We start from the raw sequence: 12,656 nt of genomic DNA on the forward strand, positions 1-12,656 counted from the left end.
CACTGCCTTGTTGTGTGAACTTTATCTTGGAATAATAGGCTGCAATAAGGAGAGAGGGAGAAAGCAGAGAAACATAATTCTTATTTCTAGCTTTCTGAAAAGAGCGTATGAAAAAATGCTTGGCTGTTACCTCTTCCTCTTTGCTCACAGCAGAGAAGTTAGCTGCAGTGGAATAGGAAATCTGTCTCTGCATAAAATGAAGTAGAAAGCAGGGGGAATGGTTCCTTGGAAATTTATTAGAAAAAATATGATGACGCATGCTTTCTTTAGAAGCTCAAAAATATGTGATGGAGACCTTACGCAACATTTCTGTATTACGTATAATGTCCTTGAAAAAAGGAAGCTGACGGCATTGAATGGGAGGTTTCTTCACACTTCACCACAGCAGGGAAGCAGAGAAGTGCCCAGTCCCTAGTTTTAGACAGATGGAGATAATGGTCTCCTTCTGTCTGAGGAGAAAGGCCTGAGTGTCCTTGGGCAGGAGCTCTTCATTTCTTTGCTGTCAAGCTTTTGTTTCTCCAGCCAGCAAGAACAGAGTGCTGAAGGAGGCAGTGCTCCCCCATCCCAAGCAGAAGCTGTGGAGGGAAAACTTGTTTTCTTTTCAGCTCTGCTTTCCTTCATTCTTATTTCTTGACTTAAAGAAGAAACAATCTTTCCCTCATAACTCCAGCCTGGCCCTTATGACTGAGCAAAGACATGGAGAGGTTACATGCTTCAGCAGCCAGGCTTAGGAAGTTGTTGGTGGTTGGCTAAGCAGTGATGGCTGGCTTTCCTCCTGTTCTCAGTCCCCAGCAAATGGCTGCTTTCCTCTTACTTTGCTCTTGTCAACAACTGCAGTGGCTTGGCTCACGCTTGTGTTGTGATTTAACCCCAGCTGGTAACTATGTACCATGCAGATGCGCGCTCACTCCCCCCTCACCCAGAAGGATGGGGAGAAGAATTGGAAAGGAACATAAAACTTGAGGGCTAAGATAAGAACAAGTTAATAACTAAAGCAAAAGCTGCACACGCAAGCAAAGCAAAACAAGGAATTAATTCACTACTATCCGTCAGCAGGCGGATGTTCAGCCATCTCTAGGAAAGCAGGGCTCCATCATGCATAATGATTACTTGGGAAGACAAATGCCGTAACACCAAATGCCCCCCTCATCCTTCTTCTTCCCCCAGCTTATATATATTCAGCGTGATGTCATATGGTATGGATTACCTCTTTGGCTAGTGCAGGTCAGCTGTCGTGCCTGTGTCCCCTCCCCATTTCTTGTGCCTGTCCAGCCTTCTCGCTGGCAAGGCCTGAGAAACTGAAAAGTCCTTGACTTAGTACAAACACTACTGGGCCACAACCAGAAACATCAGTGTCCTATCAACATTGTTCTCACACCAAATCCGAAAGGAAGCACTGCACCAGCTACTAAGAAGAAAATTAACTCTGTCCTGGCTGAAACCAGGACAGTTTGCTGATGTTAAGCCACCACAGCTTGGTTGTGTCTGTAAGCCAAAGTTACTGAGAGATAGAATTTCACAGTGGGTAAAACAGGGAGTTTTTCTCCATGCTGGGACTACTATAGGTCCCTAGGCTAGAGATGACTTCTTGAGGAAAGTGTGTTCCTAGAAATGGTCTTTATGAAACAGAAGTCTCTAACAAGAGTCCAGTCCTCATCAGATCATGAGTGTTTCATCGCGCCCAGCATCCTGCCTCCTTGTGGTCTCCAAATACAAATGTTGGAGCTCCTCTGTTCTGTCCTGGGTTTTGTTCTTTTCTGGAAATTGTTATTTGAGATGGGTGGAAAGAGATACTCATACTGGGGCAGCAGGAGCAAGTGAGATGTATAAACCTGTCTGAACAGGATAGAAGACAAAGAAAGGCAGGTGGGTTGTGTTGAAAAGATGTGGCAGTGATGGCCAAGCCCTCTTTGCCCTATTTACTTTCCCAATTCCTGTGTCCGGAAAAGGCCACTGTGTAAGTGCAGATGGAAAGTAGATACTGTAATGGAGTAAGAGTGCTTTCATGGGTAAATTGCAAACAAACTGAATAGTCCATAAGTAGTAAGGCATGGAGAAGACTTGCATGTGCAGTTTTCGATCCAAACAGTCAGAAGTGTGTTTCCCATTGCTTGCCTTCATTCTCCTGTTTGAGAAAGTCTTTGTTTCTGTGATGTGGCACCAGGCAGAAGAACAGGACACTCGGTATGCTGGCAAGCATTGTTCTTTGATGATGGGGAACCTAATCTTAATGACTGGCCTGGCTGACCTCCTGGCTGCTTTCATATGGAATAGAGATAGGATGTGGAGCAAGATGGGCTGTAGTTTGTTTTCTGAACTCATACATTGAAGGGAAGCGACTTGTTTTGGTGTGATAAAGCTGTAGTATCTGCACTGATTTATGAACAGTAGTAAGTTTTCATACCATGATGACATAAGAAGCAAGGGAAGCACAGAATGATATAGGAATTGGTGGGTTCTTGACTTAATGCCATTTAAGAATAAAATAAAAGAAAAAGGTCCAAAAGAAACCTAAAACAGTAGCTGTCACTTGGGAGCAGTTGACTTGAGGAGTAGGCTTCTGAAATATTTGTCTTCTTCTCTTTTACCATGCAGTTACTGTTCAAAGGGAAATTTTTGATGGTGCATATTGGAAATCTTGCCTTAATGTGAGACCTCATTTATATCATAATTACGCCTTTCTTTTAACTTAGTAGTAAAAATTTACGAGCTACTGTGGAGCAGAATTGAGTCCTTAATGCAAGTGTAATTTGAACTTAGTATTGACATGATTTTGTTTGTGTCCATGTGCATGTCTGCCATGGGAGTAGTCTTATGATTAGAGCCATTCAGAAGTAGGAGGTGGTTGCTGAAGACTGAAGACCGAAGCAGGGACAGAGATGCTAATGGTTTACAGTATCTCTGTCCCACAGCAGAATTTTGTCTTGTCTGTTAGATCAGTAGATTTCTTTTTACACATGTAGAGACAATCTCTTATCCCTCTTCTTTTCTGTTGTTTATTTACATTGAGTGCCTGGGCCTTTTTAGCAGAATATGATTGATTCAAAACTGATAGCAGTTAAGGCTTCTGGACACCTCCCATTTCTAGCAGAGCAGCAAGCAGGATCTCTGAGGTTAGGATGCTGTTTCACATACATTGGCTGTGAAATAAACTTGCTTAAGTGACGTTTCCAAGGCAAATCCCTAGTATCCCCATGATTTTAGAGCAGGTGCTTTGAATCAAGTAGCAGTTTTGTGTCAGAAGTGTGCTTTTCACTACTTTGTGAATATTCATGCTGGAAAAACTGCAGTTCATTTGCTGGGCAGGAGCTTCAGCCTGAGCATTCTGCAACAAGATGCTGTGATAGAGAGATTTTTGCTGGTGACAGCAATTCTTCATTTCAACTTTTTCACAAGGCCATGGGCAGGAGGCCTAATTCAAACGAACAGAGGGAAAGTACTGAGGGTAGAGGACTTTAGGTTGGGGAAGAAGATTAGGACAATAATTCTACCTGGTACCAGAATGTGGAAACTGATCCCTATGTGGTGCCTGTCACATGATTGTGCTGGCAGGCTGGGTTTGGGTAATTCTTCAACTGACCCAAACTGACAAATATGCAACATTGTGATGTGCTTCTAACCTAAATTTGAATGTATCTAAAAGTGCATACAGCATTAGTCAAGCAATAGTTTATAAAATAATTGTTAAAATAACTTTTTTCTTTTTTCCCTTGTAGCACACATCTACTGTGAGGACGTGTTTGGCATCGTGGGAGAAAATTTTACTTTTCCAGTAAAAATAGACCAAAAAATAGTGGAAATTATTTGGACGAAAAACAAGGATAAAGTGGCTGAATGGGAAGGGCAAAACAAAACAACATATTTTACTTCTCTCCGTAACAGAGGTTTGCTTAATGAGGAGAATGGGTGCTTGACTATATTTGACTTGGAGAACAATGACACTGGCACATACATGTTAGACTACGTGGATTCCATGAAGAAAAGTTATGTTTTAACCTTCAGACTTGCTGTATTAGGTAAATACTGGAAGAACTGCATAAAGAATTTGTATCACTTTATTAACTTTAAGAAGGCTACAAAGGGGGTTGTTTGTCAGGGAAGCAAACAGAAATAGGGAGGGGCTGTTACTGGGCTTTATTGTTAAGTCACTTAGGCACGTTAAACACATCTTAAAAGGTGGTATCTGATTTGTGTGCCCATCATTATTCACCTTGGAATGATTTCTAGAATGCATGTAGATGGCACACTGTGTGCTTTCAGGTAGATAACCAAACTCTTTGAGCAAGCTGGCCAAGTTATCCCAGGCAGTATGTATCTACTAAAGATGCTTCTGCAGGCATATTATATGTGCTTGAATATCTGTAATACTATCCTGCGCAGATCTATGCAGCTTCATAGTAGTCTTTGGGAAATATATTTGACCAGTGTGTATTTTAGTCCCGTTGACAATGAACCATGAGGAGTCTCAAATGAGACACAGAAGAACCGCAAACAGATCCACTTTTAGAAAGTCATTTCTCTCATACACGTGTGTCCACACACATGCACACCTTACACTATGCACTCCTGCTGCTTTTGTTGCTCCTGCCCTTGTCCTGTGCTAAAGTTCAAGGCAGTTTATAACCAAAGTAATACAGAGTGTTTTCTCTCCTTTCAGCTCCACCTTCAGAACCTGAAATAAGGTGCAATATCAGCGGTGATAACCTTGTGTTAGTATGTATATCAGATTTCCAGAAGACTCTGCATTACACTTGGAATTTCAGTCGCTTTCCAGACACTCGTCACACCCAGGAAGTTGTGATATCTAAGAAGGACGTTGATGCCTCCGAGAGAGCTGCATGTTTCATTAGATTCTCTCAAACGGAAAAGAGCTCTGAAATCTCTTTGACTCAATGCTTTTCAGGTAGAGAAGGTAATGAATCGGTCAGGCTGTATATGCAAGTCTGAGAGGCTAGGTTGGGAAGCAGCATAGGCTTTGATTGTGAGATTTCTACTGACTTCTGAGGAAGTTGAGTTTAAAAAGTAAAAAGCATCAGAAGTGATTTGTCTACTAAAAGTGTGTTTAAGGTTGGTGAAAGGTATAGGATTGACAGTTTGATCCCCCTGGAAAGACACTTTTTGCAGGGATCTCAACAGAATAAATCCTTCAGTTGTGACTTGAAATCATAGAATCATTTAGATTGGAAAAGACCTTTTAAGATAGAGTCCAATGATAAACCTAGCACTGCCATGTCTACCACTAAACCATGTTGTGAAGCGCCACATCTACACACCTTCTAAATACCTCTAGGGATTGCAACTCAACCACTTCCCTAGACAGGCTGTTCCAATGCTTGACCACCTAACTTGGTCACTTGGAGAAGAAATTTTTCCTGATATCCAGTCTAAACTTCCCCTGGTGCAACTTGAGGCATTTGTCTCTCATCCTATCGTTTGTTCCCTGGGAAAAGAGACTGACACCCACTGTGGATAACTGGCTAGCTGAAAAGGGTCACATAGACATAGTCCAGCTGGCTGGACAAAAATGCACATCGCTCTCATCTTATCTGAAGTAAAGCAAAAATATAACAGGAAGATTGCGGTGGGAAAAGAATGTTGCAGGTGGGAACAGATAACTACAGAAGAGAAACTAGGGGCAGGCTTGGTATTTAGGCAACTAACCAATAATGAGCTTAACTTTTGTAATATGTATGAGCTAATTATAACAAGGCATAAAAGGTGACTGTAAGGTACAATAAATGAAGTCTGCTGATCACTCATATTGAGTGACTGTGTCTTCCCTCCGTTGCAACAACCCACCTCACTATTATTGCTCAAAAGGAGGTTGTAAAGAGAGAGACACACTTAGAAGATCTCTTTGAACCTTCTGACCTGATATAATTAATGCTAATGAACTGTTGTGCTGTTTGTACTGCTTTCCATGAACTGGAATGAAATTATTCAGTTGTTTCAAGTGAATCATCTAGCAGCCACTAGTTAAAATAATTTCTTACTTAGTCTGTGAATGAGTCAATGAGCTCACTACTTTTCCTCCTTCACAGACAGATATAAAGAGGAGAAAAGAGAGTGTTCCTGCTGTTGCTTATTGCTCTGGGACAGCCTCAGCTGAGCTTCAGCTCAGCCTGGGGCTTACCTTTTAAAATTTCCCATGTCTATGCAAAAGCCACTTTCATGGTTTACCAGTGTAGGATTCTTCCTCCTTCACTGGTATTATGTGCTGGAGACTTAGAAATGAGGCATTCGGTGGGTTGACTCTGACTGGCTGCCAGGTACCCTTCACGCTGCCCTATCACTCCCCCTCCTCAAAAGGATGGGGGGAGAAAATACAACAAAAGCCTCCTGTGTTAAGATAAGGACAGGGAGATCGCTCTGCAATTACAGTCACAGGCAAAACTGACTCGACTTGGGGAAAATTAATTTATTGTCAGTCAAAATCAGAGTAGGATAATGAGAAACAAGAATGAATCTAAACACCTCTCCTCCACCCCTCCTCTCTTCCCAGACTCGACTTCGTTCCTGATTTCTCTACCTCCTCGCCACAAGCAGTGCAGGGGGATGGGGAATGGGGGTTGTAGGCAGCTTGTTACATGCTGTGTCTGCTGCTCCTTCCTCCTCACGCTCCTCACCCGCTCCGGCAAGGGGTCCCACCCATGGGAGACAGTCCTCCATGAGCTTCTCCAACATGAGCCCTTCTCACAGGCTGCAGTTCTTCAAGAACTGCTCCAGTATGGGTCTCTTCCATGGGGTCACAAGTCCTGCCAGGAGCCTGCTCCAGCGCAGGCTTCCCACAGGGTCACAGCCTCCTTTGGGCATCCCCCTGCCCTGGTGTGGGGTCTTCCACAGGCTGCAGATGGATATCTGCTCCATCTTAGGCCTCCATAGGCTGCAGGGGGACAGCCTGCCTCACTGTGGTCTTTGCCATGGGCTGCAGGGGAATCTCCTGCTCCAGGAGCATGTCCTCCCCCTCCTTCTTCACTGACCTTGGTGTCTGCAGAGTTATTTATTTCTCCTCTCACGCCTCTCTCTGGCTGCAGTTGTGCAACAGTTTCCCCCCTTTCTTAAATATGTTATCACAGAGGTGCTACCACCATCACTGATGGGCTCAGCTTTGGCCAGTGGCAGGTCCTTCTTGGAGCTGGCTGGCATTGGCTCTGTCTGACATGGTAGCAGCTTCTGGCATCTTCTCACAGAAGCTAACCCTGCAGCCTCCCCACCACCAAAACCTTGTCATGCAAACCTGATACAAGTTAACTGCTGAAATGTCATTTGGCTGAGATCTGGCTTGGTCTTTCATAGACCAAAAAACAGAATAGCTGTTGCCTTTCAAGCAGTGATGTGCCTTCACTAAACTAAGGTACTTACCATGTAACTTTCTGGGAACTGCCTTAAGGTTTTGCTAATAACTGACTCTGGTACATTAATTTCTTGAGGTTTGTGTGGGGTTTTTTGTTTGTTTTGGTCTTTTAAAATTACAAATGGCTATAAAACGTACTCAAGGTTGTATTTCTACTGAAGTAGTGTGTCACACAGTTGCTTTTTAACTAACCAATCATTATTTATTTCATTTTTTTAAAGGAATTGGCTATCACAACAGAAGCAGATATACTCTTATACCAGCTTTTGTTGTCTTCATGCTATCTGTAGTAATAGTAGGGTTCCTATACAGCAGAGGTATGTATAGCATTTCCTAATTAAGCTTAACATGCTTCAAGATTATGCTGATCTAAAGTTCTGTAGGATGTATGGAAGTTTCTGACCATGGAATCTGTTGTAAATACAGTAGTAGAAACAAGTACATCTTAGGCAAAGGCTAATAGTTTTGAAGGAAATAATATACTGAACTTTCTTGCATTCGGACACTGGGCTCTCTGTACTGGGAAACACTGTAGTTTATATTTTCATATTTCTCCTTCAGACTAGGTGTTTCATTTACTGTGTGTTTCTGCTTACAAATATCTGTGGCCTCTCCTATTTCTACCTGAGTGTGCTTTCACTGCCTTTTTTTGACAGCATCATAAAGCTGCCCTCAAGAGCAGATTTCTTGTTGGGACAGGCTTACACCAGGGGCTTTTAAATACTTTATGTGGAGTCTAAGCTGACAACCATGCTCAGCTGATACATAGGGACTTCTGTGCCTCCTGTCAGCCTGTATTGCCATCATCTTGGAGTTCTAGATTTGTTTCTTGATCCATCCCTACACTGAATTCAAGTATCTTTTTTTATAAATCTGACATCTTATTTGGAAATGGTAATGGTAGGCTATCACTGTGTATCTCTTGCTGCCACCTTTTTAGGTTAAGAGGTCAGATTGTATTCCGGCTTGAAAAAGAGGGGTGTACCATCTCTTCTCTTTGTGTTTGAGAGAGTCCCAAACAGGAATACATTGCTCTGCATGGAAAATTCCTGTTGGCTTCCAGATGGGGTCACCACTTGGGGGTGGCTGCAGGGTGAAGAGCATGGGATGCATCTCCTGTCTGGGAAGGACTAATTGATGAGCATATATAAATGTATATTGTGTGTGGACCTTATGCTTTCCTGATCATTCTCCATTTAGTTTCTGTTGGCGTAGAATCATAAAATAAACTAGGTGGGAAGAAATCCCTGGTGGTTTCATCCAACTTGCTACTCAAGGCAAGACCAGCTTGAAAGCTAGATCATGTTGCTCAGGACCTTGTCCAGTCAAACTGAATAATTCCAAGGATGGAAATTCCCCAGCCTCTTTCAGTGTGTGTTCAAGTGCTGAATCGCCCTCGTGGGGAAGGATATTTTCCTCATTTCTGTTAGGGATTTCCCTTTTGTGACTTGCAGCCATTGCCTCCTGTCTTTTTGTTCTGTACTTCTGAGAGGAATTGTGGATAACTGGCTAGCTGAAAAAGGTCACATAGACATAGTCCAGCTGGCTGGATAAAAATGCACATAGCTCTCAGCTTATCTGAAGTAAATCAAAAATACACTATCCTTGGCTGTTCTTGTTACACAATAACAGGAAGATTGGGGTGGGAAAAAAATGTTGCAGGTGGGAACAGATAACTACAGAAGAGAAACTAGGGGCGGGCTTGGTATTTAGGCAACTAACCAATAATGAGCTTAACTTTTGTAATATGTATGAGCTAATTATAACAAGGCATAAAAGGTGACTGTAAGGCACAATAAACGAAGTCTGCTGATCACTCATTTTGAGTGACTGTGCCTTCCCTCCGTCGCGACAAGGAATTTCCTTTGATTTATATGTAAGTTAGTTATAGACTGTGATTAGCCATCCCCTTAACCTTCTTTTATTTAGGCTGAATAAACCAAATTCTCTCACTACCTCTTTGCACAGCTCCAGCCCCCTAAGCATTTTGGTGGACACTTGCTGGACCAGCTTCAGAACTGGGAAGCCTAAACCTAGACAACACTCCACGTTTTGTGTCACAAATACTGAACAGACAGGAAGAATTTTTCTGTTGATGGGCTGACTACATTTCTGCTAACACAGCCCAGTGTCTGGTAGGCTTCTATAGCAAGGGCATGTTTCTGACTAATGTTCAGCTTCTGGTCCACCAGGGCTTCCAGGTCCTTTTCTGAAGAGCTATTTTCTAGCCAGATAGAGCTCAGCCTGTACTACTCTATGGGGTGATTTCAAGAGGTGCAGGATTTTACGTTTGCCATTGAACATCACATCTTTTGTGCCAGCACATTCCTCCAGGTTATTGAAGGCCCTCTGAGTGGCAACCATGCCTTTCAGCATATCCCCTGCTCTCCTCAGTTTGATGTCATCTGCAAACCTTCTGAGGGTACTTTCTGTGTCCTTGTCCATGTTGGTGATGTTGAACAACACTGCTTTGAATCAACACATGAAGAATGTCACTCACAACTGGCCATCAGTTAGACTTAAAATAATTCAGCTAGTAACCTTGAAACAGCAAAAGTTTGACCATGCTAGAAAATAAACTTGTTATACCTTGATAGGATAAGCACTCCATGTATATAATCAATCAAAAAATGTGATTTGCTGATTATTTAAGTAAAAGACTCAGAATCATAAATTGCTAAGCTCTGCTTTAGTTTTGTTTGGATGTGTTCTGACTTATTGTTGTTGCAGGAGGCCCGTTTTGTTGATCTCTCACTGATTGTCTTTGCCCCAAAACAGTATTTTGCTCTTTCTTCTTTCCCTAAGTCAAGTATTTAGCTGCACAACCTCAGTGAATTTTATTTGGTTTGGGGTGGAGCGGGGGAGTGGATGGAGGCTGTCAACTAGTTTCTGAAGGACCAAATTTTATTTCTGAGTAATTTCTCCAGGTGTCCTATTTGTTTTGGTGCAGGTAGACGTAAATGTCCAACAGGAAGAGTTGCTTGGAATAGTCCAGTCCATGGCTCAGGTAAGAGAGCTAGTGTCACAAATCTGTGTAAATCAGACTATTGCTTTAATTTGAACAAGGCATATAATTTTTTTCTTTGTGGCGGTACAGTCTCTTATAGGAGAAGGAAGTAGGTAAGTTTTCTTTCAGGCCTTAGTTGTTCTAAAGAGTATAGTTATTTTTTCCAGGTCATTAATATATACTGTCTAAAAATAATAAATGTCATTATAGAACATCAGCTACCTTCCTCTGTGGACAGCCAAGAACAGCTGAACTCAGAGTTAAGAAACCTATATTGGGGTATAAATGTTTCTAAACATCTGCTGTTGGTTGGAGCAAGGAGTCAGATCTGCTCGTTTCCTTTTTTTGGAGGGTCTAAGCTTTTGAGTTGGTTTTTCAGTGTTTGTGCATGCAGCCTCAAAGTCTCAGTTGAGGTCCAATAGTGGATAATCCCAGGGACCTGCACTTAGCGAATGTGTTAGTGAGGCTGGCAGAATTCCTGACAGTGGATGGCCTGAGATCTCCCTGATCAGCAGCTCTCTTTGCCAGAAATGGAATTCACCTCCAATGGAGAATGGGAGCTGGCCTCAGGGTGAAGGCTGGAAAAAGCACACTACAGGGCAATGTCTATTGGAGAACTTACTCTTTACCTGTTTGGTTAGGGCTGGTTTACGTGCTGAAGTGAGGTTAATATTTCTTCTGTCTCTTTTAATCTTACCTGCCTGTCCCATTTATATAAACTTCTTTCAGAAATCTGGTTGATTATTTTTCTGAATTGAGTGTTCATATGAGGTGCTTAGGGCTGGGCTTGAATGTAATACATTGCTTATTCCCAGTGCTCCCCATGGAAATTTCTTTCTGGCCTGTCTTGGAAATTGGGCGGCTAACCTTTTTCTCTGTGCATTGAATTTGACTTGGAAAGCTAATGGTTCCAGTGGGTGGGGGCTGATGCTGTGCATGTGGCAGTAGATTTGATGATGATGGTCTAAAGTATTATCACTTCAGACTGGCAGGAGTTTGCTGTTAGTTTACCTTGGTCATATCTTGAAAATCCATCCAGGGACTGGTCAATGCAGGCATGTTGCTACTCTGGTGGGCAGAACTGTGGTCCTTGCTTCCCGTGCATGACTTGTGCATATTTATATCCTAGGGGTCAAGTTGCAGTTGTCTCCTTTGCTTTCTCTAACCCCTTTCAGTTGTTTCAGGAAAGTTCTGTTATCAGCACCATTTGATTCACTCTTACTGCATTTTGCAGCCTTGTCTTCTCCTTGTAACAGAAGGAGACAGTCAGTGGAGGAATTTCGTCTGTTAGTTACCAGTCTGCTTCCCACCCATGATTTCTTTACATGATGCCCTTCTGCAGGCAACACAGATTCTCAGGGTGGTCTGCATTCCTGTCTTCCTGTCCAAATCCCCACTTGTGCTTCTGCTGTCCATTCTAACCCTGCGTTGTGATTTTTGGTTGGAGTGAGTTTTTTGGTTTTGAGTTTTTTACTACTTTAATTTGCAACACACTTGCTCAGGTCTTTGGCTTCTGGGTCTGTGTGTTGAGGTGTGGGAATCGCTCTACGGTGAGCAGCTAAGGAAGGGGACAACTTTAGTCTGTGCTTCTTTCACAAGGGTGAACGAGGACAACATATTCCAGCTTTAGCATGTATGCGTCTTGTTGCTAGGACCACTGTGGTCTGTTCTTACAAATCAAATTAAATTGGCCCCTAGGCAGTCAAGTAGAATAAGGGGAGCAGGGGAAGACTCTTAAAAAACACTTTGTTGTGGAGGTCACCAGACCAAATACTGTTTCAGTGGGGAATGCCCAAAGATTCCACCATCAGATACGTGCTCAGTGCCCTGTTGGAGTGTTATGGTGTTAAACCAATGGTGGCATCATGTGGGATACTCAGCCTGGTATTTTATATGAGCTGCTGGAGTTAGCATAAGGCTGGAGCAGGATGTTTCTTAAACTGTAAACTACTGTGTCACCTTTGCAGAGATTTTCTGTATGTTTAATTTCTAAGTTACTTTAATTTGTGAAGTTTCTGAATGTTTTTATGGGTTTGGAGGTTAAAAAACATGGTGAGGTCCTTGGTGATGGGCCTGGAAAAGATGCCACAGGTAGAGAAGCAGTACTGTGAAAGCAAGGGGTTTGGGGTTTTGGGGTTTGTTTGGGTTTTTTTTTCTCCCTTTCTACCCCTCCCTGGTCCCAGCATATCAAAGTCTTAGGAGCTTTTTAGCAGGATTTTGGATAAAGAACTTAATTTTTCTTTTGATATTTTCATACTTTTGTTAAAGCTGTGGTTCTAGCCCACGATTCGGAGA

The 12,656-nt window shown here is 42.6% G+C and overlaps 1 protein-coding gene across 9 annotated transcripts in view; it reads left to right on the forward strand.

Annotated features, from left to right (window-relative positions):
* The window catches only part of CD58 (CD58 molecule), a 51,641-nt gene that overhangs the window by 4,300 nt on the left and 34,685 nt on the right, over nt 1-12,656 (forward strand). For 4 of the 9 annotated variants that reach the window (XM_040596399.1, XM_040596398.1, XM_040596397.1 and 1 more), the window contains exons 2-5: nt 3,717-4,016; nt 4,658-4,912; nt 7,576-7,671; nt 10,305-10,361. In XM_040596399.1, the coding sequence (XP_040452333.1) occupies nt 3,717-4,016; nt 4,658-4,912; nt 7,576-7,671; nt 10,305-10,361 (708 nt within the window). The remainder of the gene's footprint in view (nt 1-3,716; nt 4,017-4,657; nt 4,913-7,575; nt 7,672-10,304; nt 10,362-12,656) is intronic. The other 5 variants (XM_040596401.1, XM_040596402.1, XM_040596403.1 and 2 more) reach the window with 5 other exon arrangements.

The sequence above is a fragment of the Falco naumanni genome, chromosome 5, assembly GCF_017639655.2.
Source record: "Falco naumanni isolate bFalNau1 chromosome 5, bFalNau1.pat, whole genome shotgun sequence".
NCBI lineage: Eukaryota > Metazoa > Chordata > Aves > Falconiformes > Falconidae > Falco > Falco naumanni.